Source organism: Petaurus breviceps, unplaced genomic scaffold, assembly GCF_028583685.1.
Source record: "Petaurus breviceps papuanus isolate PSGF00001 unplaced genomic scaffold, PetGlider_PUasm1.0 126, whole genome shotgun sequence".
NCBI classification, from domain to species: domain Eukaryota; kingdom Metazoa; phylum Chordata; class Mammalia; order Diprotodontia; family Petauridae; genus Petaurus; species Petaurus breviceps.
The window spans coordinates 37,499,737-37,525,890 of record NW_027185655.1 but is presented as its reverse complement, the minus strand read 5'-3'; the positions used below and the strand labels follow the sequence as shown (position 1 = coordinate 37,525,890).

Here is a 26,154-nt window from a genome sequence, read left to right as displayed (position 1 = left end):
TCCATTCCCTTCTTCTCAGTAGAGGCTAATTATACAATACAAGCCTTCATATCCAACCCCAGTTCTCATTATATAGGAAGCAAAATTAGTATAAAGAAAATAGTGAACAGAAGGGAAAAGAGTTCTACTTACTTACTTGAGAGGCATGGGGAGGAGAGGTTGAGGAAACAGAAGGAACTTCCCTCAGTACTAAAGGTTGTTGTGTTGTGTTGTGGTTGTGTGCTTTTTTGGTCCTTTGTTCTAGAAGAGGACCATGACATCAGGAAGATGATGCCACGACTTGCAAATGAACTGGATTTAAGTGAGGAAGGTCTATACAAAGTGACCAGCCTCACTATCTCCCCCACAGTCATTTGGGTCCAGTAGCCAGATATAATTACAATCCCCAGCTACCATCTAAATTCTTTGTTCCAAGTTGCTGCTAGAGCACAAGAGTCCACCTCAATCTCTGCCTTCTCAGCAACAGCTCAGCCTTTCTTCTCCGACCATTTCCCCTGGGCCCCTGCATCTCTGAAGCTCAGTTCATTGAGTGCTGGACAAGCCATAGGACACTGTATCGCCCACTGCCACTGCTCATTCTTTCTTCTCAGCTTGCTGGCACTGACTATATGCCATCTTTTTCAAAACTCCCAGGAACGACTCACACCCTCCTTCTGGCACAAAGATCATCCTAGTCCAGATCTGTCTCAGGGATGAGAGAACGTTTGTCCCTCTAAACTAAAAATCCCACAATGCCAAGCAATTCTCATACCTCTCTTACATTCAGATGCAACAAATGAGGCTGCCCAAGGTCAAAAAACTCGTCCACACTAAAGCCATATCTGGAACTCAAGTCCTTTGATGGCAAGATCAGTCTACATCTTATTTCAGTCAGTACTGAGAGTGTGACCCAATCCAGTGCTCAAGATCTGATGTCCTCATTATCTGCCACTCATCAAAAAGCTGTTTTGAGTTGAGAGGAATAGAAGTGCAAGAGAAAAGGGATACAGGTGAATTCCCAGGTTTGATAGCTACTCATTTTAATCTCCTTCCTCCTACCATAGCGTGTACCATTTGAAAAAGTTAGATAGCAAAGTAGATGGGGTACAGGACTTAGCAGTCAGGAAGGTATGAGTTCTAATCTTGCCTCAGATACTGACCTAGTGAAGTCCCTTAACCTTTTAACCTCTGTTTCCTCATCTGTAAAATGGAGACAATAATAGTACCTGCCTCACAGGATCATTGGAAGGATTCAATGAGCTAGTATTTGCAAAGCACTATATAAACTCTAGCCTCTATTACCATTTGCTCACACAATATTGAAAATATTTTGCTAAAGCAAATGCCCATCATTTGGGAAATAGCTAAACTAGCTGGAAGCTGTGAATATGATCAACATAGTTGTGCTGTAAGAAAAGATGAGTATGAAGATTACAGAGAGACACAATGAAAAAATTTGTGAATTCCCATACAGCGAAATAAGCAAAATCAGGAAAACCATAAAACACAAGGAATAAATGGAAACAATTTTAAAAATCAAAACTAAACTCTGTGTAATTATAATTTTGTCCTGAAGTTTGGTCCTGAAAAAAAGAGATTTGAGAATGTATCTCCCTTCCTTTTCTGTAGAGGTAGGACACTGACAGCTGATGCGCTGATCAGTTTCAGCGAGCTATTTTTTTCCTCTTCTTTAATTCTCTATCACACAGAATTCTCTGGGCTAGAGAGGTCAGAAGGATATATTGAGAAATGAAGGTGAGATTAAAAACAAAAGATGTCAATAAAATTATTTTTTGGTTGCATAAAGCAAATAAAGGCATAGTAATTCTAATACCTGCCAAAGTGGCAAATGCAGAAGCAACTAGTCTTTTTATTTTTTGTTTTTTTTAATAAAATTTAAATAAAATAAAAATTTATTTATTTTCAGTTTTCAACATTCACTTCCATAAGACTTTGAGTTTGAAATTTTCTCCCCTTCCCTCTCCTTCCCCCTCCCCAAAACAGTGTGCAATCTGATATAGGCTCTACATATACATTCATATTAAACATATTTTCACATTAGTCATAAAACTAGTCTTTTTAATAGGACTTAAGTAATATTCTATTCCCTTTAAACCAAACTTACTGTGTGAAATGTTGCAACAAGTAAACAGTGTCCCCATCATAATTACTTGAGCCAACAAGAAAGTCACTGTCTTCATTGCTGTGCTGAATCCAAAAGAGTCTCTGGTCAATGATGTACACTGAGATCACTTTAATTCTTTGTGATGTCTCTACTAGAATTATTTCATCTGTCCCATTAAGATTCGCTCTGCTTATAGTGCCAGTAATACCATCTGACACCCAAAATATAAACCTGAATAGGAAACAAAAGAAAACAGAGAGTTTGAAGAGTTATCCTGGCCAATTTCAGAGATTGCCGACCATTAGGCTATGTCTATACACAAAAGGTATAACCACTTTTGGCAAAAATTCAGTTGATGTCAGTTCAGCTAAAATGGTCAAACCAGTCTTTCTCACAAAAAATGTCTATATGTGTAATCTCTACCCTCTGAAGGCAACTGAAGTCCAATTCTTAACATTCTTTCCTCAGCACCTAACACTTGCTCCTTAAACTCTTTGCTATAAATTCCTCTTTTTATTACCTTTATGAAAATAAATTCATTTTTAGAATAACATGTACTGTTCAAGCTTAAAGGACTAGGGTTCCTTGGGATCCTTCCCAAGCCCCTCATCTTATAGATCAGGTAGGTTGGTTGCTGTTCTTTGTTCTCAAAGAGGATCAAAATGACATCACTATGTCCAGGTCAAGGTATAGTTTGTCTGACTGTGATTGGTCAGACCAATGTGGGCTCGGAAAGCTCTATTTTCAAATAGTCTATATGAACATTTGGAGTGGTGATGTCTTTAAATTTGTGCATCTCACGTTTCTTTTGAGCTACTGTAATTCTGCTTTGCTCATAGAGCACAGAGAGATTAACCATGCAAAATGAACTCTGTCATCTCCTCCCAAGGCACCAGGATCTTTCCAGTTACTCAGGGACATAATCCCTACATCATCTTTGACTCTTCCCTCATCTTCATCCTAAACATCCAACTAGTCAACTTACTTTCTGTCTTCACTGCATCTCACGACTTCACTGAACTCTTTCGTTCTCTTAATCATTAGGGTCTTTAAGAGCAAGGTCAATCATTTTAATTAACAATAATAATTTACATTTTTATTTTAAGCTACATTTCTTATTTTAAGACTTACAAAAGGTGGGATTGAAATCACTGGGGAGGGGGCCAAGATGGCGGAGTAGAAGCAGGACCTCTGAGATGCTCCAGCTTCCACCTTCCCCAATCAATGTAAAAAGGGAACAACCCACAAAATGACACAGAGAAGCTAACCTCCCACTGAGGTCAGCCAGGCAGGCCAACAGGAATGGGCCAGCACAGCAGCACTCTGGGAGCCAAGTCTAGGCCCACATGAGCCAGAGGTTTTAGCCCCAGGGTGGGTCTGACCAGCAGCTGGCCAGAGGGACCCCAAATCAGCAGCAGCTGTGGCCATTTCCAGAATTATCAACATATAGATGAGAAGGACAAAGTGAGAGGTCAGTGCAGTCTGGACTTTGGGACTCAGTAAGTGGGAGTGCATTGGCTTTTGCCCCCCAGGGAGACAAGCAGCTGAGATGCTCGGCACAACAAGCCAGCGCCACGTGGCAGCTTCAGCTCCTGGCCTGCAGAGTGTAGGGGGACCAAGCACCAGTCTGAGGGGTAATCGCTCTTGCTTTAATCTGCTTGGATCTGGATTGAAGTATAGGGTAGAGGTCCTGGGGTGTGTGTCCAGCTTGCCAGAGCATGTGGAGGCCTCAGAGAGGACACCCATCTAATACCTCAGGCACCTGAGAAAACCCCAGGGTTTGGGATGAAAGCTCCCCTGTGTGGTGGCAGAGTCCTACTGTGGCAAAAAGCCCAGGGGTCAAGTAACTGAGGGGTGACATGACCAGGCAAAGGAAACAAAACAGACGAAAGATTCCAATAAAAGAATCTCAAAAACTCACTGAGGAGAATCATTGCTTCAGAATTAGACTGGAGCAAATAGAAGCTAATGACTTTATGAGAAATCAAGGTGCTGTTAAACAGATCCAAATAAATGAAAGAATTGAAGGCAATGTGAAATATCTCATGGGAAAAACCACTGACCTGGAAAAATAGATCTAGGAGAGATAATTTTAAAATTATTGGACTACCTGAAAACCATGACCAAAGTAAGAACCTAGAAATCATCCTCCAGGAAGTTCTTAAAGAAAACTGCCCTGATGTTTTAGAACCAGAGGGCAAAATAGAGGTTGAAAGAATCTACCAATCACCTCCTGAAAAAGATCCAAAAAAGAAAACTCCTAGGAATATTATAGACAGATTCTAGAATTCCCAGATTAAAGAGAGAATATTACAAGCAGCTAGGAAGAAACAATTTGAATATTGTGGAAACACAATCAGGATAACACAGGATCTGGCAGCTTCTACATTGAGGGATTGAAGGGCTTAGGATATGGTATTCCTGAGGTCAAAGGAGCTGGGATTAAAACCAAGAATCACCTACCCAGCAAAACTGAGTATCATGTTTCAGGTGAAAATATGATCATTCAGTGGAATAGAGAACTTTCAAGTATTCTTGATGAAAAAACCAGAGTTGAATAGAAAATTTGACATTCAGATACAAGAAGCAAGAGAAGCATGAGAAGGTAAACAGGGAAAAGAAATCATAAGGAACTTATCAAAGTTGAACTATTAACATTCCTACATGGAAAAACGATAATTGTAACTGATGAAACTCTTCTCAATATGAAAATAGTTGAAGGGAATAGAAATATACATATATATGTCTATATAGGAGGGTATATGGGCATATGAATACATATGTGAATGTGTGTATATATGTGTACAGGTATACATAGATAGAGGGCACAGGACCAATTGAATAGGAAGGGATGATACTTAAAAGGTGAAATTAAGAGGTGAGAGGAATATAATGAGAGGAGATGGGGAGAGACAGAATGGGGTAAACTATCTCATATAGAAGAGGCAAGGGAATATGGTTGCAATAGAGGGGAAGAATTGGAAGGCAAAAGGGAATGGGTCAACCTTATTCTCATTGAATTTGGCTTGGGGATGGAATGAAATACACACTAAATAGGGTATCTCACCCTACAGGAGAGTAGGGGGGAAGGGGAGGAGGGGGGGATGATGGAGGAGATGGCAGGCTGGGATGGATGGAGGGGGAGGGAAGTTGGAAGCACTCACTTTTGAAAAGGGATGGGATCAAAGTAGAGAATAGAACAAGTGGGAGGTGAGATAGGAGGGAAGGAAATATAGTCAGTCTTTTACAATATATCTACTATGTTATCGTTTTGCATTAGCCACACATGTACACCCTATACTGAATGGCTTATCTTCCCAGTAAGGGTGGGTGACAAGGGAGGAAGGGAATGAATCTGGAATTCAAAGTTTTAAAATCAAATGTTTAAATATATATATGTATATATACTATTATTAATACTATTTTACATGTAATTGGGAAATAAGAGATACAGGCACTAGGGCATAGAGATCCACTGGAAAAGTCGAAAGGAGTATGGGAGAAAATACGAGAGAGAACAGATCGGAGGAGGGGATATCCTGTGGGACTGCTATTTTGGGGCAGTGGGTAGGAGAAAAACGGGGAGAAAGTTTGTAAATCAAAATCTGGCAGAAATGAATGATATAAATCAGAAGTTAATAAAGCATTTGGAAAAAAAATAAAAGAAATCACTCTACCCCCATTTTATCTCTGATACCTTAACTAGGTGAAAATGTCTCAATCAGTCTTTGAAGACTCATCACTTTTCAGGCCTACCAGATTAATCTTCCTGCCTTGAATCTATTCTTCTCCAACAAATCCTCCATACTGAAACCTGAATATTCATACTGCTGAACCATTATGATCATGTCACTTTTTAAAAAACCTTCAGTGGCATTCCATTTTTTAATGGATAAAATATAAATGTTTGATCTTATGATTCAAGGCTATGTACCATCTGATTCAAACTTTGTCTATCACTTGTTTTATTTTTTTTATCACCCACTTTAGAGGCATGATACTATAGAGGAAGGCCAACACAGTACCCTGAAAAGTATGCTAGATTCAGAATCAAAATAGCTGGATTCAAATCCTAGCTCTGCTATAGAAAGGAATCTATACAATTTTGGGCAAGTTACTTGATTTTTTTTTTTTTTGGAGGGAGGGCAGGGCAATTGGGGTTAAGTGACTTGCCCGAGGGCACGTGGCTAGTAAGTCTTAAGTGTCTGAGGCCAAATTTAAATTTAGGTCCTCCTGACTCCAGGGCCAGTGCTCTATTCACTGTGCCATCTAGCTGCCCCAAGTCACTTGATTTTTTTTAGGCCTCAGTTTCCTCAGAAAAATGAGGAAATTGAAAAAAATGCATTGACCTATATGCAGCATGAAGTTCCTTCCATATCTAAAGCTATGACCCTATAATCCTACCTTTCCAGTAATGTATCTCTTGCTATTACTCTCTTGTGTGTGTGTGTGTGTGTGTGTGTGAGGGGGGAAGGCAAGGCAATTGGGGTTAAGTGACTTGTCCAGGGTCACACAGCTAGCTAGTGTCAAATTTCTGAGGTCGGATTTGTACTCAGGTCCTCCTGACTCGAGGGCGAGTGCTCTAGCCACTAAACCACCTAGCTGCCCCGCTTTCTTGTATTTAATGAACATTCTAATCAAAGGAAAGTATTGTTCATTCCCCTGTTCTTATCCTGCACTCTCCCTTCCTGTGCCCTATGCCGTGAATAGACTCCCCTTTCTCTCTTCCTCTATCTTTTAACATATTTCTCTTTCTTCACCAGCAAACTCAGGTGCTACCTCTTCTGTGAAGTAAAAGTGATTCTCCCTTGTCAAAAATTGACCATAGTCCTTTGACTAGATCATCTTCTCAAATTAACGCTTATCTCATTCTCTCTGGTATCATTATTTTGTTGTTTGTATTTGTGTCTTTTTCCTTATTGGGGTCCTTGAGAGCAAGGTCAATCATTTTAATTAACGATAATAACATACATTTCTATTTTAATCTACATCTTTACATAATCTACATTTCTTATTTTAAGATTTACTAACATAAAGGTGGGATTGAAACCACTCTGCCCTATTTTACCTCTTATACCTTAACTAGGTGAAAATGTCTCAATCAATCTATCAGAAGACCTTAGACTAAGTATAAAAAATTTTAGCAAGAAGAAAATTTTTTTTAAATCATTGGATAAAATGAAATGACACCAGACAGAAAGTCTGTCTAATGAACTGGGAAACTTGATCTGTGTCTCCAAGGATCAGCTATAAATTATCAAGTAAATTGAAAAAGGAAGGCTTTGTTAGATGATATGGCCTTCATTCCTAAGAAGAAACTACTTGCGATAGAGGGTAGGGGAGAGGCCTAGGCTTTAGCTTTGGCTAGGTCGTTTGGTCACAGAAGAACCTTCCAGCTTTGAAGAATTCAGAATATACTAGACTTCTAATCTTCCCATTGGTATCCTAAATAGTGTCCATAAATCAGCTCATTCCACATTCTGTATCATCAAGAGTCAAGGACAGACTAGATTCATAGTTCCACAAGAAGCCTAGGAAAGAAAGTATACCTATGCCAGGGTCTTTTCTTATAAAATGTATAACCACTACACAAGTAAATTCAATAGCAGCAGCTAGGTGGCACAGTGGGGAGGGCACTGGTCCTGGAGTCAGAAGAACCAGAGTTAAAATCTGACCTCAGACACTTGATAATAGATGTATGACCCTGGGCAAAACATGCTGTCTCACACACACACACATACACACACACACACACACACACACACAGAAGTTCAATAGCACATATTTTTCAATCATGTCATCAAGAAGCCACCTTAATAATTTTCTAGCAAACTAATGCAACTCTCCCTAAATTGTTCTATTTAAAAAATGAATGATGCTAGTGAACTTTCCCTCACATTTTAAAGACTATAATTATATCAGAGAACGACAGGAGTTTTACCTTTTTACTGGATCAAGAGCAACATTTTTAGGATTATTTAATTCTTCCAAGAGGACATGAGATTGATTTCCGGTCATATCTGTAGCTTCAATTGTTCCTTTTAGTTGATTGGACCAAACAATTTCTTCATGTATCCAGTCTATTGCCATTCCTGAAACCCCTTCCTCCACAGCACTCAGAATCTGGGAAATAAAAACTTTAATTGAGCTATTAACCTTTCCTTATGATATTTCTTTTAAAATATCTGTCATTTTAAGCATCTGTCACCATTAATTCTATTCTATTCTTTAACTTCCTATTATAATTAAACTGCTTTGAATAAAATTAATAAGCCCTGACTTGCTAGTATTATTTTTGTCATTTCAAGATTACCATCTCAAGTGAATCTCCAAAATGATACTTCAGAATTTAAATGTACCTATTTCTTGGTCCACTATTTACTACCAAAGCTCTGATATATTAAGTATCTCAAATATGCACACCATTAGAATCAGGTACTGAATGGTTTTTTACCAATAATTTTATCTGTTTTAAAATTGAAATCCACATCCTTTGATAACAAAGCTTATTCAGGTCTATCACAGTAATACTCTTAAAATTTAATTCAAGATTTCAACCAAACCCAGCCACGTATAACATTTTCTCAGAATATGACAAAATCCCATAGAGTTCATGTGTAAAAGTTGGGAAGTAAATGAACCATATACTTTATTTCATTCTTGTCCTGCTCTATTCTCCCATGACCCTGCATTTGCACAAGACATACCTAGAATGAACATCCCAATATCTCCACCCATTGAAATTCTTATCTTTGTTTAAGAACTCAGGTGTATCCTCTCCCATGAAACCTTCTGTGAATTTTGCCAAATAGAAGCAAACTTCTCTGTCTCTAATTTCTCATCTTGTTTGACCTCTTTGGCAGACAATTTTATTTTAACTTATAGTTATTTATGTAAGTGTCTTTTCCTTCTACTACATTATAACTTCCTTGAGGACAGAGAGTATCTTTTCTCCTTTGTATTTCTAGTATTTGGTACAGCTCTTTGCACAGAGTAGGCCCTTAACAGGTATCCTCCGAATTGAATTAAATTTAACTCAACTAAACTGAATCAAAATTTGTTCTTATCATTTCATCTTTCTATTTCCTTCTTTATAATGTCCTTTTCCCAGGTTGCTCCAGGTTTTAAGTCAAGCATTTGAACTACAAGGGTTTCTTCTTTTTGTTTCTCCTATTGGGTCAGACCTTCCCCTCTTTGGGCAATGCCCCATGTTCCAGGTATTTTACCTTTTCCTCTCTCTCATCAAAAAGCATCTGTCCCTTCTCTAGTTTCTCCAGGGATTTTGTCTCTGTTAGATGACAAGCATTAATAATAGTGAACTAATCCATCATAATATATGTTTGTGTTAGCATGCTATTCATCCCAGGGAAGGTCACTAGACCTTTATAAATGATGCCTTAACTCCAATGAGGTATCTCAAAATCTCATTGCTCTCTGATGCTTTTGCAGACCAGAGGAGGAAAAGACAACTGCCCATTTCACTTAAGTGGAGGCCCGTTCCTGTGGCTATGCAAGTGGCTTCGTCCAGCTCTGCAGCCTTGGCCCACCATCCCAAGGGTAAGATAACAAAGGACTTGAAACAAGCCAGGACTCAAACCTCACCATCCATCCAATTTGGGACCTCCTGGAAAATCTTCCCAATTTTCAGGTTCAGGATTCAAGTTTTTTAATATTCAATATACGTAAGTCATCACAGGTTTTTAACAACTGTTCTCTTGGATATCTTCAGCCTTGCTGTCTCTACCTGGGCCATAACCATCAATCTCCCCCAACACCACAGAAAATTAGACTATAACCCCAGAGCTGTCCTGAGCATTGGTAGGACACCTTTGGCCTCATTTTATTCGGTTCTAGGTTTCCACAACACTTCCCAAGCACTGGTAGCTATAGCCGCCCTTTCCAGTTCACTTTTAAGTCTTATATTTCTCTAATGGATTGTAAGCTCCTTGAGGGCAGGAGTATCTAGCATGCCTTTATTTATATCCCCAGTCTAACACAAGGTAAGTACTTGATGAATGCTTTCTTCTCCTTCCTCACCTCACCTCCCCTTCCCTCACCTCACTTCACCTCACCTCATCTCCCATCCCTCCCCTTCTTTTCCCTTCCCTTCCCTTCCCTTCCCTTCCCTTCCCTTCTCTTCTCTTCTTTTATCTTCTCTTCTCTTCTTTTCTTCTCTTCTCTTCTCTTTTCCCTCTCTCCTCCTTCTTTTCCTCCCTCTCTCTCTCCCCTGCTGCTACTCTAGCTGTTAGGGTCTTTTTCTCCTCCTTTCTGACAAATGGCACTGAACTCAGGCCACACCATTAAAAGAAAGATATTAAGGAAGAATATTAAAGATAGATTACTTAATTGAAAGAGTTTTAAGAGGAGTGAACTCTGGATAGAAACAATGGGCAACCGTCTGACGTAATTTGTGTTAAGAACAAATTCTCCAGCATTTGTCTGTGGATTTCTCATGGTACTCTCTAGGTGTTATTCCTGAACACTAGAGGGATTATTTTAAGGATTCCATGATTAAAATGAAATACTCTGAATTTTTTGCATGTTCTTTAAATTGTCTTTTACTATCCATTCATTCATCTGTTACTTGCCTTTTTTAATATAATAAATACCCCAAGAGTAAAGAGGTTGTCCTTCTAAATGTTAGATAAGAAGAAGGCACCTACTATGAGACAGAGGTTATGCTTAGGATCTTAACAAATATTTTATTTGATTTTCACAACACTACTGCAGAGTAGGTGCTATTCTTAATTCCCATTTTACAGCTGAGGAAACTGAGGCAAACAGAGGTTAAGTGATTTTCCCAGAGCCACAAACCTAGTAAGTGTCTGAAGTTGGGTTTGAATTCAAATCTTCCTGATTCTAAGCCCAATGCTCTATCCACTGCATCACCTAGATGCCTAAATGCAACAACTTCCTAAGAGTGAGAATAAATATTAATATAAATGAACAATTTTTCTTAAATAGAAAGAAGGGTAAAATATGAATTTGTAGTTAATAAAATTGCACATGATCATGCTGTCCTTCTTAGGGTCACAGATCTCTAATATTCTATAGGTTTGCACATTATAATTAGCTTGTAGAGTAACATATTGCTGACACACAAAATATGGAAATAGACTGGTAAATATTTAGACTCTTTGGAATAAGAATTATTTTAATTTTTATTTCTTTCCATGCAATTCTACAAGAGTTTGGGTTCAATCTAGTAATATTTACTGGCACCTCCACCATTCTAAAAATTTATTCAATCAATTACCTGTCTAAGAAGCTGGCCAGTCAGGAATGGGTTTTGATAGCCAACCCATGGACTCTTGCATTCATTGGTTTTGATCTGTATCATTGGTCACACTCATGAAATCATACATTTTTTGAATAGTAAAGAAGCATTTACATAGAAAAGTGCCTTATTGTGTTCATTTTCACTGAGTGTGTCATGGAGTGTTTTGTAATTATTATCCAATACTCCAACAGAGACAAAGTTGGGGAAATTTTTATGAGTTCTATACCCTTTCTTCCAACTATTTTCCAAATTATGATGTAGTCATCTTTACAAAGACAGAGTTATGGACTTGAATCCAAAAGACTGAGGTCCAAGTTCTGGCTCTGTCACTTCCTTGCTATGCGAGGGTTTTTGACTTCTCAGACCTATAGTGTCTTCTTCAGGAAAAGTGAACTGCTTGTTAAGGCAGATAGAGAAAATAGACGCTCTCTAAAAGAGTTCTCTTCTGGCTTCTAGAATTCCTATCACCAAAAAATTCATCACCCTTTGGCCAGTCTGGTCACGAACCTCACCAAACTTAGCTAAGCTTGTGCTCAGTGGACCAAGAGTTCATCATCACTGGACCCATATTCAAAGCCTTTCCAGCTTTGTAGGACCTGCCCAGAGCTTGCCATACCTACTTCACAGGATGATTGTAAGGAAATTTTCTGCACACTCTAAAGCATTATGGAAATATAAGGACATAATCATTATAAGTTCTTTTTCCAAAGATGATCCCTGAATTTGCACAGCTTCAAGATGGTCAAGTCAGAAAATCTCATTTGGGGAAAGAATCAAGTAAACATTGTTCATCTGAATTAGCTGGTCATTTGGCCAAACCCTTCGGTCAGGTAAGCCAAAATGGTCATTCCCATGACCCCAAACAGCACAGGCTAACACACATCTATCATGCATACAAGAAAGAAATTCAGCTGGACCTCCACATATTAGGTCAGTGTTACTCTAGCATGGATACAACATTGGCCACTTCCTGCTAAGCATCAAGGAGCCTCAAACTCTATTGACTTCATGTCCCTGCCCCCATCCCACAAATGCTATGATGGTGGGTACTTTACCTCGTTATTTGTGCCATTCAGGAATACTTTTTGCAGTAGTCCTCCTTCTAAGTCCACCCAATAGATTTCCTCCTTTCCATAATATAAATCCATCAATATCGACTTGCCAGCATCAGCCACCACTTGTTCATGGTTAGTCCCCTCCACGTCAATTCTAAAGATACCATTTCCTTGGCTGAAAATTAAGAAGGGTGCAAGACCTGAGGGGGGAGGGAGAAATCAAACCATTCATTCATATCCTGTTTTAAAGATTATTTAGCTAAGTTATTTGAAAATTACACCAAATACAGGTAGAATTATTCGTTTGCAATTCATCATTCTAATCACCAAAATTCTAATCATCTTCATGTTTCCATAAGGATAATAGATACAAAATTACAGTTGTTGGGTCATGGGTTAAAAAAACATTACAGATAAACTTCATTAATTAATTATGGAAAATAAATGTCACCAAATTAATTTGAGTTAGTGAGGAAAATGAACTGCATAAAAAGTAAGATAACTTCCCTATACCAGTCGGGCTTTAATGTATGAGTGGAATATCTACTGTAATCTCTATAGCATGAAAAATTCATGTGTGCATTAGTTTAAGGGCCAATATTTTAATTATATTTTAAATCTAATAATTATTATTAATAATAATATAATTAATAATATAATTAAAAATATACTATATACATTATCACATATAATTATAATATAGTATAATTATATAATAGTAACATAATAATTAATAATACAATTATTAATATTAAGATATTTGAAACTGCCTCTTCCTCCCCACCTGTACTATCCTTCACTTCCTTTCTTGATTGGCAAGTAGGGTACACAGAAACAAAAGTAGAGAAGAGAAAAGAGAAAAGAGGGAGGAAAACTCCTGCAGTCCTGGGACATCTCAGAAAGACCTGACTAAGCCCAGCCCTGGTTTGCTTCCATCTCTGTCCTTCTAGAGACCTTAAATGACGTCTTTCTTATGTGTGAAAGATATCTGCCCATCTCCTCTTGGTCTTGAGGTTGCCAAACTTCTGCTGTGACCACTGCTCTTCTGGTATTCCATAGTCAGAGAAAGAAAGGGTTAAGATCATATGGAATTTTTGTTGCTGAGATTTAAGATAATAAGCTCCTCTTCCAGATTTTCAGGGTACAAGAGCAGACCTTTAGAAATTTTGTACAGGAGGAAACTCTCCATTTGGCATCCTCATTGAAGGAGCAGCTGAATTATCAGATGCATGCAATGAGGGCTTCCCACGACAGTACTCGTTTCTCCAGCCTAAGATCTGCACCTTAAAGAGATAGGTTAGGGGAACCTAGGTTGGGCAGTGAATAGAACACCGGCCCTGGAGTCAGGAGGACCTGAGTTCAAATCTAGCCTCAGACACTTAACACAAAACTAGCCATGTGACCTTGAGCAAGTCACTTAACCCCAATTGCCCTACCTTCCCCCCTCCAAAAAGCAAAAAAAAAAAATTGTTGACTTAGACCATAAGCTTCTTGAAGTCAGAAATAATATGTACTATGTTCTCTTAAATGACTAAAATAATGTTATATACATCCTGGACACTCAATAAGTGGCAGTATAGTAGTGCAGTGAATAGGGAATTGGCCTGGAAGGCAAGACCTTAGTTCTAGCTATGGGACCCTGGGCAAGACAGACAGTCAATCAGCTAACATTTATTAAACTGCTATGTGCTGGCCCCAGATCTGAAGTTCCAGTCTGGCCTCAGACACTAGCTGTGTGACCCTGGCCTCAGACACTAGCACTCTAGTATCTTTGCCAAGAAAACCCCAAGTCCATGGGGTCATGGAGTCAGACACAGCTGAATGATTGAACACCAATAACATGGCAGTACTGAGCTAGTTGTTGTTGTTCAGCTGGCGTTTTCTTGGCAAAGATATTAGAGTGACTTGCCATTTCCTTCTCCAGATCATTTTACAGATGAGGAAACTGAGGCAAATAAAGTTAAGTGATTTGCCCAGGGTCACATAGCTAGTAAGAGTCTGAAGACAGATTTGAGCTCAGGAAGATGAGTCTTCCTGACCAGGTCTAGCATTCTATCTACTGTGCCACCTAGCTGCCCTGAACTGAGCTAAGCATTTTACAAAGATTATCTCATCTGACTCTCACAACAACCCTAGAAAGTGGGTGTTACTATCATCTCTATTTTACAATTGAAGAAACTGAGGCAAACATAATTAATGACTTGCCCAAGGTCACACAGCCATTAAGTGTCTGAGGTCAGGTCTTCCCTGGACCTATATCTTGGTCTGGGTAAAAAAAGAAAGAAAGATGAAAACAGTCTTTAATAAATTCTGTAGTATTTGCCTCATGAGATTGTTGTGAGGATTAAATGGGATAATGTATCCAAAGGGCTTTCCACCCTAAAACATTTTATCCCAGGTTTGGCACCTCACAGCTGGTGGTGTGGCCAAATGGCTGGAGTCTGACAACTCTGGGCTACAATAGGACTGGAGCTGAAATCTAGCACCAACATGGTGAGGACAGGGATGCTATGGGCAACCAGGTTGCTCATGAAGGGTCAGAGTGGCTCAAGCTAGAGAGTGGGTCAAAGCTTCCATGCTGATCAACAGTGGTTGGCCAGTGCGTGACTACTTAACTTCCAGTCTGAGTCATAAGAAATAAAAATAAAACATCATTTCTCACCCTATTCTCTGGCCTATTTGCTCAGCTCATAAGGTAAGGAATTACAAAATGGGAAGGGCAAAGAACCTCCTAGACTTGGCAGCTGCCTGAGTGTTCTGTACAACATCTTCTCCTTCCTAACAGTTGGTACTGATGCTCAAAGGGTGGTAACAGAGAGAAGCTTGGCAACCACAAGCCCAACAAAAACAATAATCCCAACAAAGAACAAGGTGATGACAAAGCCAGAGGACATGCGCAGCCTTGGAGGCATGTTGTTCTAGCATGTTCGTGCCCCTTCCCATTCCCTGTACACACCTTCCCTATGTGTGAGTCCTTCATTCATGCTCCCTGTTGATAAATGTTCTCTGCATGCATGCCCACCTCCCACTGATAATGGGATACTTCAGGGGGAGGGGAGAGATAGAGAGCTTTACTCATTACTTCATTGCTACACTGTTGGATTAAATGTCTTTTACTTGAATTAATGTATCATCTATCTGTTTAAATATATCAGTGAGAGCTTCTGCGTTATAGCTTGAGTTGGTGCTGACCCACAAAGTGCCTTGAACCTGGGATAATTTTTCTGAGGTCTCTTCACACAGTGGACAAAGTTTCTAAGTGTATTCAAAATACAGTGTTTGTATTAAGTGGATACTCAATAGAAAAGAGAAGGGAAGAGGGAAGGGAAGGGGGAAGGGAAGGGGAGAGGGAAGGGGAGAGGGAAGGGGAGGGGAAGGGAAGGGAGGGAAAGGAAGGGGCAGGGAGGGGAAGGGAAGAGAGGGGGGAGGGGAGGGGAGGGGAAGGGGAGAGAATGAGGAATGGGGAGAAGAAGGGAGGGAGGAAAAATGGAAAAAAGGAAGGGGAAAGACACCAGTGGAAGCTTCTGAAAATGCACCATTTGATGACATAAGCAAAAAAAGCATCTTCTTTTCAAGTGAGAGATATAATTTAAAAAAGCACAGTGGCTCTATAGAATACTTCCATGTCATAAAGAGATAATAGTAGCCCCAGTGCCCTTGCCAGAAGACTTTCATTCCTTCAAGCTAGAATGACCTTGAATGATTTCTCTAGTTTTACGCAATGAAGGAGACATGGTTCAGTTCTTCATTCTTATCCCCTTTGGGGAACTACTGTACTTAGAAATGCATAGACATCTTTTTCTAGGTATCACAGTTAGGTCCTTAGTTCAGGTGTATATGTCAGTAAAGTAGGATAGGACTAACTGAAAGAGGGAGAGAGTGTGGGGAGAGGGAGGGAGGGAAGGAAGGAGGAAGGAAGAGAGCAAGGCAGGTAAGAGGGAAGGAAAGGAGAAGAGAAGGGAGGGGAGGAAAAGGGAGGGGAGGAAAAGGAAGGGGAGGGGAGGAGAGACAGATAAAGAAAGGGAGAGAAAGAGGTGAAGGGTGAAGGAGAAGAGGAAAAAGTACAGGGGGCGGGACAGAGGGGGGAGGAGGAGGGAGAGGGGGAGAGAGAGAGACAGAGACAGAGAGAGAGAGACAGAGACAGAGAGACAGAGAGAGAGAGAGAGAGAGAGAGAGAGAGAGAGAGAGAAAAATGGAGACAGAGACAGAGAGAGACAGAGAGAGAAGAAACCAAGTGACAGAGAAGAACATGTCCAGAATTGGGAACCAATACGTTTGAATTTAAATTCTAATTCCATAAAAGAATTTCTGAATTAAGTTTAGAAAACTATTTCATTCTGTGAGTCAATAAGTATTTGTTAAACACTTACTACTGCCAAGTGCTATACAGGATATACTGGGGTTACAAATAGATAAGTTAGTCTCTGTCCTCATGGAGTTTATATTCTTCTAGGGGGATGCAACATATTCACAGATAAGTTAATATAGGAAACAAACAAAGTAAATACAAATAATTATAGTGGGCAATGGTGAACTAAAAAGTGGGGGAATCAGGAAAAGCTTATTGAAGGAGGTGTCACTTGGGTGGAACCTGAACAGCTAAAACTTTCAAAAAGGGAAAATGAGAAGGGAGAGTATTCCAAGCACAAGATCAGCCTCAGAAAAGACCTGGAGGCCAGAAACAGAACATCACAGATGGGGAAAAGCCAGTGGGCCAGTTTGGCTAAAGTGTAGAATGCACAAGGGGGAGTAACACCATATCCTCCTGCCAATACAAGCTCGAGTCAGACTTTGAAGACCTTTAAATGGCTTTTCCTACAAGAAAATGAAAATAATAGTTTTTACCTCCATTCAGGGCAGTTGTAAAGATTTATTTTATCTGAGTGCGAGAGACTCCTGAATGCTTCAGTGCTTACAAAGATGTGATGCAGGCCCAAATATTACAAATGAAGAAGATACCTCCTTCATAAATTATCCTGAATGAGTCCCCAAAATGTGACACTTCTGGAAGAGATTCTCCCATAGCCCGAATGACCCAGTGACACTTTAGGGAACTTTCTCCCTTCCCAAGCTTATGGTCCCCACCAAGGAAGACAGGTATATATGGACACCCCTGGATTACTAAAACCAATCCCCGTCTTGAAAGTTTGATGTGCACAGTATATAGAAGAAAGTTTTATTAAAAGTAAGAAAACCTAATAAAGATACATGAATGAGTAACCATTAATCCCAAAGTTATATGAAAATCCCCCCATGGGAGGGCTCCTCTGATAGAGATCTCCCCTAGCCTGACCAAAAGGCCTGCTCACTGACAGTCAAAGTTGGGAGGGATTAGGTTTTTTTCCCTCTTTACCATTAAATTTCCAACATTTTGAAAGAAACTCCCAGAACAACAGGGCAGTGTCCCTATCCACCAGTCCCTAAGATTTTACTATCTATTTACAAAAAGCTTTGGAAGTTAAAGGTATATACAATTGATTCTCATGCTGTCTGCTAGATTCATATTAGAGAACCACCTTAAAAGAGAAATTTTCCCCTAACTTGGTCCCTCCGGTAATCCAAGAACTAGCCCCCTTGAGCAAGTTAGAAGATAGATTTAATAATAATGACAGCTAGAATTTACATAGCACTTTAATTACGATCTTCAAAGCACTTTGCAAATATGATCTCATTTGCTCCTTACAACAACCATAGGAGGGAGGTACTATTATTATACCCAATGTGTTGTTGTTGTTCAGTCATTTTCAGGCGTGTTCAACTCTTGGGAACCCCATTTGGAGTTTTCTTGGCATAGATTCTGGAGTGGTTTTGTAATGGGAATATAAATTTAAAGATCTTCCCTGCCCCTAGGCTAAAGTGCACCTGGAGCCTGGGGTGGGAGGCTTATTTTTCAGTAGATACTTTTTTTTTTAAAGCGATCGGGGTTAAGTAACTTGCTCAAGGTTACACGGCCAGTTATTTCTGGGTGTGGTGCTGAGTATCCAAGCCCGGATTTGATCCAGGTCATCCCGACAGGTGCTCTTGCTCGCTGAGCCACCGGGCCGCCCCTAAGCAATTGGGGTTAAGTAACTTGCTCAAGGCTACATGGCCAGGTGTTTCTGGGTGGATGCTAAATGTCTGAGCCCGGGACTCGATCTCCAGGTTCTCTCAACACTGGAGCCGTGCTCTTACTCGCTGTGCCACCTGACTGCCCCAGAGTAGATACTTCTTGATTGGCCAGTGAGTCAATAAGGTTGTTACATTCTCTGAGCCAGAAGGCTATATAAGCCCTGATGTGTAGCTTTGTTTTGGGGGCTCACTTTGAGAAGTGTTCTGTGATTTGATATGGATTATGGGAAGCCGTTGTCCAGAGCCCCCCGGCTTTGAAAAACCCAGATGTTGAAACCCAGATGTTGATTTGGTATGGATGTAATGGTTGGACAGTTTGGAAAGCTGTCTACTTGATCTGTTTCTGTCTTGATAATTCTGCCTGTATACTTTGAAGTTCAGGGTGCTGACCTTTTTCCCCTGAACGAGGTAAACGATATATGTTTGACTGATTAAAGTAAGCTTGTTAACCCATTTTGAGTTGCTTTCCTTTATCAAAGCAGATCCAAGAACCTGTGTGAGCAGCCACCCTGGGGACGCTGGGGTGCTTGCTGCTACAGGTTTCCAGATCCTTCTCCAACTCATTTTACAAATGAGGAAACTGAGGTAATCAGGGTTAAATGACTTGCCCAATTATTAAGTGTCAGAGGCTGTATTTCAACTCACACCTTCTTAACGCTAGGTCCAGCATTCTATCCACTATACCATCTAGCTGACTTGTATCAAATACCATGCTGGGGGTCATCTCCAGTCATCCTGATCTATACCTTGCCACTGGACCCAGATGGTTCTGGATGAGAAAGTGAGGTTGGTGACCTTTCACAGCCCTACCTCACTTAAACCCAATTCACTTGCAAGTCATGGCATCATCTTCCTGATGCCATGGTCCTCTTTGAGAACGAAGGACAAACAATGCCAATAATGCCATGCTATTATATCAGGTTGTACTACATAAAGTTTGCAGAATATTAAGTAAGAAAATGTCCAAAAAAATGGTAGAAATTGTCCAAAGAGAAGGTCAATTAACTCATTATCTTTTAAGGTCTTTGAATTGTGCTGTTTTGTAGAGCCATCAACCTGGCTTTAAGGTTTTACATGCAGGAGGTAATCCCCTGTCTTATGAGAACATGATCAAATATCCCACTATCACCCCTCCCAGCAGCCGCCTGCCATTAAAATATTGTTCATGTTTCCCTTCAAGACTAGTGGAGCAAAGCACTTTCCCAAGCCTTCAAGCATGAGAAAAAATAGTCCTAGATGCTCTAAACCCCAAAATGCCTGTGGATTTGCTCTTCCGGATTGCTGGAACTGATAGAAAGGCAAATCTGAGCTCTGTTGGCAAAGCAAATTCACCATTAAGAAGGGGAAGGAATGGTATAATTTCATCAAACTCAAATAAAATGAATATTTGCATGAAAGTCCTACTTCTGTGCCTCCCCGCGGCACTCAGACAATGAGGCATTCTCCAAGCCTATGTCAGCAGAACACAAGCTCTAGAGTCATTCTGGAATCTAGGAGGACCTACTGAACTAGAAGGGCAGCTAAGCGGCATCTTTCTGACTCCAATTCTGTTCTCAGACGCTGTGTGAACCTGGGTAAGTCACTTAACCCTGTTTGCCTCAGTTCCTCATCTGTAAAATGGGCTGGAGAAGGAAATGGCAAATCACTCTAGTATCTTTGCCAAGAAAACCTCAAATTGGATTACAAAGAATTGGACAGGACTGAAACAAGATCAAGTAAGCTACAAGACCTTTGAGTCACAGATTGTACAAACTATCTGATGACCAGCCTAAGTAAAGAGAGAAAATCTCATTCCCAGAATGTTAGTCATGGAGTGATGAATTTCTTGGTCAAAGTGATACGTAAAACAGGTACAACTGAAAAGGGTCTCTCTAGCTGGTGAGCCCTCCTCTATTTCTTCTGCTTCTCAGGAAACAGCTGGAGAATGCCAGAATAAAGAGAGAGTTTTCAAGCCTGCCCTGCAAACATACAGGTTGTGTGACCCTGGACTAATCACTGAAGCTTTCTTACACAGCTCCCAAACAATCCTCCAACATAATGAGTAGCAGGAAAAGTAAAGCTCTAAACTGGTATCCCAAGTTCTTCATGGGAATTCCTTTCACCGATGAAATCACAGGTCCATAATAATATATTATAGAAAAAGAGAAAATTACTAATTCTAGGAAAAGGAAGAAAGGATAGAAGGAGGGAAGGATTTAAGGAAAAGAAAAAGGAGGAAGAGGAGGAGGAGGAGGGGGAGGAGGAAGAAAGATGACAGGCAACAAGATAACAACAATGTGTAAAGCTTATTAGAATAATTATCTCATTTTAAGCCTGGGGGTGATACAATGTCTTCTAAAGTCCATGTGGTTCCCTCCTAGACGGATTTAGGTAGTTTATTTTGGACAAAAAGTTCAGTTTGGTCATAATCTCTCTCAGCCCCCAGTTAGAAAATTCCCAACTCTGCCTAATTTTACATTTATCTTTATCTCCTTAACCCCTGGCTTCTGTGGTTGAGGCAAAAATTCAGCCTACTAGAAACATTTAAGTATGGAAACTGCAGGTTATATTATTGTCCACAGATACTTCTGTGGATAGATAGGTACTGGGAGGAGAAGTTGAGGAAAAAGCTGACATTTTCCCTAGACTTCCTTCAACCTTGACCTGCTGCTATAGAGCCGATGACTCTTCAATATCTCCCTTCTCTGATACAGTTCATTTCTAGCTTATTGATCCTCAGGGAGGGATTGCCATATTTGCTCCAATCCAACCTTTCTCAAGTCACATCATAATTTATAGATGATCCCTGGGGCAGAGCCAAGTTTCCTTGGTCTATACAAACACAGTTCTTATGCAAGGCCACTACAGTTCGAAGGATTTTTCCACTTAAGATAAGACCTGTGAGAGTGATTGATTAGGCATCTTATCATTTTCTTGGGGGATAGGAAGGAGAAGAGTGAGTAAATCTTACAGATAGAAGGAATGGAGTGAAACAGGAAGTGGGAGCTACTTTTGAGGTTTCTACAGCTATGTGAAATAGTGATGAACTATATAATTAAGACCCTAAACACTGACCATTGGATTCTGGACTATTAAAAAAGAGGGTAAAAAGAAAGAGCTGTGTGCTCAATGAATTTGTAGCTGTCTCTGCTAGGCGATTTTAGGAGTAATTCATGAATTATACCAACAAAGAACAACACAGATAATGCTGTGACTTACACTAACCCATCAATGAATCAGAAAGACTCCAAATCAAGACAAAGAAACAATTACGCAAGAGCACAACAGAATTGATGAGTTAAATTCATAATGACTGGGGCCAGAGTACCAAAGGGACAGTCAAGAATTTTCCCAGTATCCTGTGGTGTTTCCATTTTTAGATCTAAGAAAGAGAATAATGCTGGTCCTTTATCCCTACGACACAGACTACTGACCTGGAATCGTGAGAAACTGTCCAGTTTCCTTGGCAGATGGAGTGTGCACACATGAGCTACAACCAAAATGACTTTGTTAAGACCGCCAAATTAAATGCTAACACCAAGACATCCTATCTGTTTGGCTTCATGACATGATGCTCAGAGAGTTCATCTGAAAATATATTACTCAAAGGTAGCTATGCACAAGCCACTGAACAACAGTCTGCTTCTTAGTCAATTAATTAAAAGGAGTTTTTCAGGGGTGGCTAGATGGTGCAATGATAGAGGACTGGCCTTGGAGTCAGGAGGTCCTGAGTTCAAATCTGGCCTCAGACACTTAACTAGCCATGTGATCTTGGGCAAGTCACTTAACCCCAATTGCCCTGCCTTCCCCCCCCCCAAAAAAAAAGCAAAAAATTTAAAAAATAAAAGCAGTTTTTCAGTTGTGTCCATCTCTTCATGACCCCATTTGGGGTTTTCTTGGAAAAGATACTGGAGTGGTTTGTCATTTCCTTCTCCAGCTTTACAGATGAGGAAATGGACTTGCCCAGGGTCACATGGCTAGTAAGTATCTGAAACCACATTTTTAAACTCAGGAAGATGAGTCTTCCTGACTCCAGGCCCAGCCCTCTATCCACTGTGCCACATTTATTAAGCAACTGCTATGTTCCAGATATTGCACTAGGCAAGAAGGGTACAAAGACAAAAATTAAGTAGCCCCTTCCCTCAAGGACCTTGTAGTCAGGAAGACAACAGGTACATTTATAAGGATATCTAACAACCACAATAATAATAACTAGTATTTACATAGCATTTTAAGATTTACAAAGATCTTTACAAATATTATCTCATCTTCACAAAAACCTTGGGAGGTAGGTGCTATTATTTTCCCCACTTTACAGATGAGGAAACTGAGGCAGATTAAGTTATTTGCCCAGCTAATAAGTGTCTGAGGCCAGATCTGAACTCAGGTTGACTTGGCTCCAGTGTTCTATTCCCTGTACCACCATGATGCCTATCAAAATAAATTTGTTTTACTAGTGGGGCAGACAATAGGAAAGACCGCCTGTAGAAGGTATTGCCTGATTTCAGCTTTGAAGTAAACGAGGTATTCTTAGAGGGAAGAGATGAGAAGGACCAAATTTCAAGTGTGGCAACGGCCTGGGGAAAGACAGAGAGAGAAGAGGCAGAAAATCATGGGTGAAGAACAGAAAAGCAGCCAGCCAGTCATGGAAAATCATTCTCTGATGAATGAAAAATTCAGGTTAAGGGGCGGCCAGGGGGCTCAATGAGTAAGAGCACCGGCTCCAGGGTCGGGATGACCTGGGGATCAAATCTGGGCTCAGATACTTAGCACCACACCCAGAAATAACTGGCGGTGTAATGTTGAGCAAGTTACTTAACCCTGATTGCTTAAAAAAAGAAGAAAAAAGAAAAATTCAGGTTAGATAGAGGGCAATAGAAAGTGATGTGGTAGGTGTATCACACGTAGAGCACATGAAAGAAAATAAATGCATAATAAACCTGGAAAAGCCCATTGGAATCAGACTATGAAGGGCTTTATTGCCAGAAATATTTGCATTGTGGCCCTAGAGGTAATAGGGAGCTACCAGAGTTTATTGACCAAAATTTTATTGCTTTTGGTTAAAAGTACTGAGAACAAATAACACTGAAAAAGTTCTTGGTTACCGAAGCAGGTATTGAACCAAAAACAACTAATAACTCAGCTTCTAGAGAGAAATGTTGATATTTCATTTCTGAAAACAGACCTAGGCTCCTGCCTTTTGAGAGTAATGGAATTATGAAGTCTCAAATAAAAGCTTTCACATGTTCATATTAAATCCCAGTGAGTAATTAAATGTCTATTCCAGAGCCCCTGAGTCATGCCATAGTTATCTTTATCAATCCTGTCAGTTCGTTAATTGAGCCTTATCAGTTTCAAAGTTCTTGAGCTTAATGCATTACATACCAGACATAGCAAATTAACTAACAGAGAAACTCTTTTCAATAAATAACATTAAGTTGACAAATAAAGTATGACAATATAGTCACTCGCTTGAAACAGTTGTTTTGTTCTAACTGAGCAACTAAGTAGAAGAGGGACTCAGAGAAGGGGGAGGGAAGGAGTAATTCACTTGTCTTTCCTTCAGAAAGATTAATACTATTAGAAAAATTAATACTATTGATACAGAGTAGAGGAAAAACAATGGGTAGGGGAACTGGGGGACTGGGAAGGCTTTCTGCAGAAGGTGAATTTGAGCTGATGGTTGGAGGAAACCAGAAAAACGGAAGGGAAGGTGGTGTGGTAGGCATGGGAGGTGGAAGGCAGAGCATCACCAGCCTGGACAACAGTCAGTACAAATGCTTGGAGGCAGGAGATGAGTGTCCTGTACAAGGAACAGCAAGTAGGCTGCTACAACTACCTCCCACCCCAAAGTTCCAACCAAATGATACCATCCTTTCAACTCTGCCCTCTGGAATGTCTTTTCCATAGACAACAAACTTCCCTTCATCCTAAATCTTTTCTTCTCCTAATCCTTCCATCTTTTAACTATCAGGGAAACTTGACTCCCTTCTGAAATGGCACAACCTCCCTGGCCATCTATTCAGTTCCTTGACTCATTCCCCTCTGTTCACTGTTCAAGAAAGGGGAGTTGGAATACTCCTTTTTCTCTATTGCCATCTCTATCACTCAGTAATTTCTTCCTCTTCAAGATTCATGTGATTCGAATCTACTACCCAATTAAAATCCTGGTAGCTACTGTCTACATACTGCCTCCCCAACCCCCCCCCCAAGCCACATCTCTTCCTTCCTCAACATGTTTGGTCCCTGGCTCCTTCCCAACTCCTACCCTCCTACATCAACACAGATATTGACTCTCCTTAAAACACTCTAATCACTCAATTCTCAGTCTACTCACTTTCTGTGACCTATACCTCTATCTTACTTCAGCCACACACTTGATCTTGCCATCACCCACAAGAATTCTAAAATCCCTTCATCTGACCATAAACTGTTGACTTTCCATCTCTCCCTCTGCCTTCCATTACCAAACCCTATTCTCCATCCTCACCATGACCTCCAACCCCTCAATTCTCTTCCAGGCCATTTCCCCCTGTACTAGGCACTTTCTCTTCTTTTCCTTATCTTGACCCCTTATCATATCATCAATTGTGCCCTGCCAAACCTCAGCCTTGCATCCTTTCCACCATCTGCCACTTTCATTCCTACAGAGGCTTCATTTGAACAAAGTGACCTTTGAAAATCATGCTACCATTCTGATTGGATCCACTACAGGTTTATGTTACCCAAACTCACTTCTACTAGGCAATGCTACTAACCCTAATTCACTATCCCACTCTCCACAGCAACTCTTCCAAACCTTTTCATCTCTCCTCGAACCTCCCATGGCTATCCCTCCTCTACCTCTCATCTGAGAACCCTGACTCATATTTTACAGGGGAAAATAGAAGGTTTATAATATAAATAAAATGAGCTCCCTCTTCTCTCCTCTTCCTCATCTCATATCACTCAGATGCCTTCTGCCACTATCTCCTCCTTCACCTCGGTCTCACATCAAAAGATGGCTCCTTCCCTACTGTCTACAAGCATGCCCATGTTTCCCCCATTCCCAAAAAACTCTCATTTGATCCTTCCATCCCCACTATAATACCATATCTCTTCTTCTTGTCATGATTAAACTTTAAAGAAAAACCACCTGTAATAGGTGCCTCTACCACTCATCCTCAGTCTCCTTTACTGGATCCTCATCCAGATCATAACCTCTAACTGTGGCTATCCTGCAGGGCTTTGTCTTAGGTCCTCTTTCCTTCTTCCTCTATCCAGTTTCACTTGACCATCTCATCAGCACCCACGGATTTAATTATCAACTCTATGATGTCATTTTCAAATCTACTTCTCCTGCCCCATCCTCTTGACTGACCTCCAATTTCACATCCCCAATTCAGACATTTCAAATTGGATGTCAGTAAATATCTTAAACTCAACATGTCCAAAATGGAACTCATTATCTTTTCTTCTAAACCTAACTTCTCTAGTATTGTCCAAGGCAAAACCATCTTCCTAGTCCCTTAGGCTTGCAGTCTAAGTATCATCCTCTACTACTTCCCATCTCTCATACCCCACATTCAATCTTTTGCCAACACTTTCAATCTTACTTTTGCATAATCTCTCAAATATGTTCCCTTCTC

General features: G+C 40.2%; 1 protein-coding gene across 1 annotated transcript in view; it reads right to left on the bottom strand.

Moving 5' to 3' along the window:
• Positions 1–26,154, bottom strand: part of EGF (epidermal growth factor) — a 170,101-nt gene that overhangs the window by 127,133 nt on the left and 16,814 nt on the right. The window contains exons 3-5 of the mRNA XM_069100262.1: positions 12,440–12,639; positions 8,046–8,227; positions 2,105–2,335 (exon numbers count right to left, since the gene is read on the bottom strand). Coding sequence (XP_068956363.1) covers positions 2,105–2,335; positions 8,046–8,227; positions 12,440–12,639 — 613 coding nt within the window. The remainder of the gene's footprint in view (positions 1–2,104; positions 2,336–8,045; positions 8,228–12,439; positions 12,640–26,154) is intronic.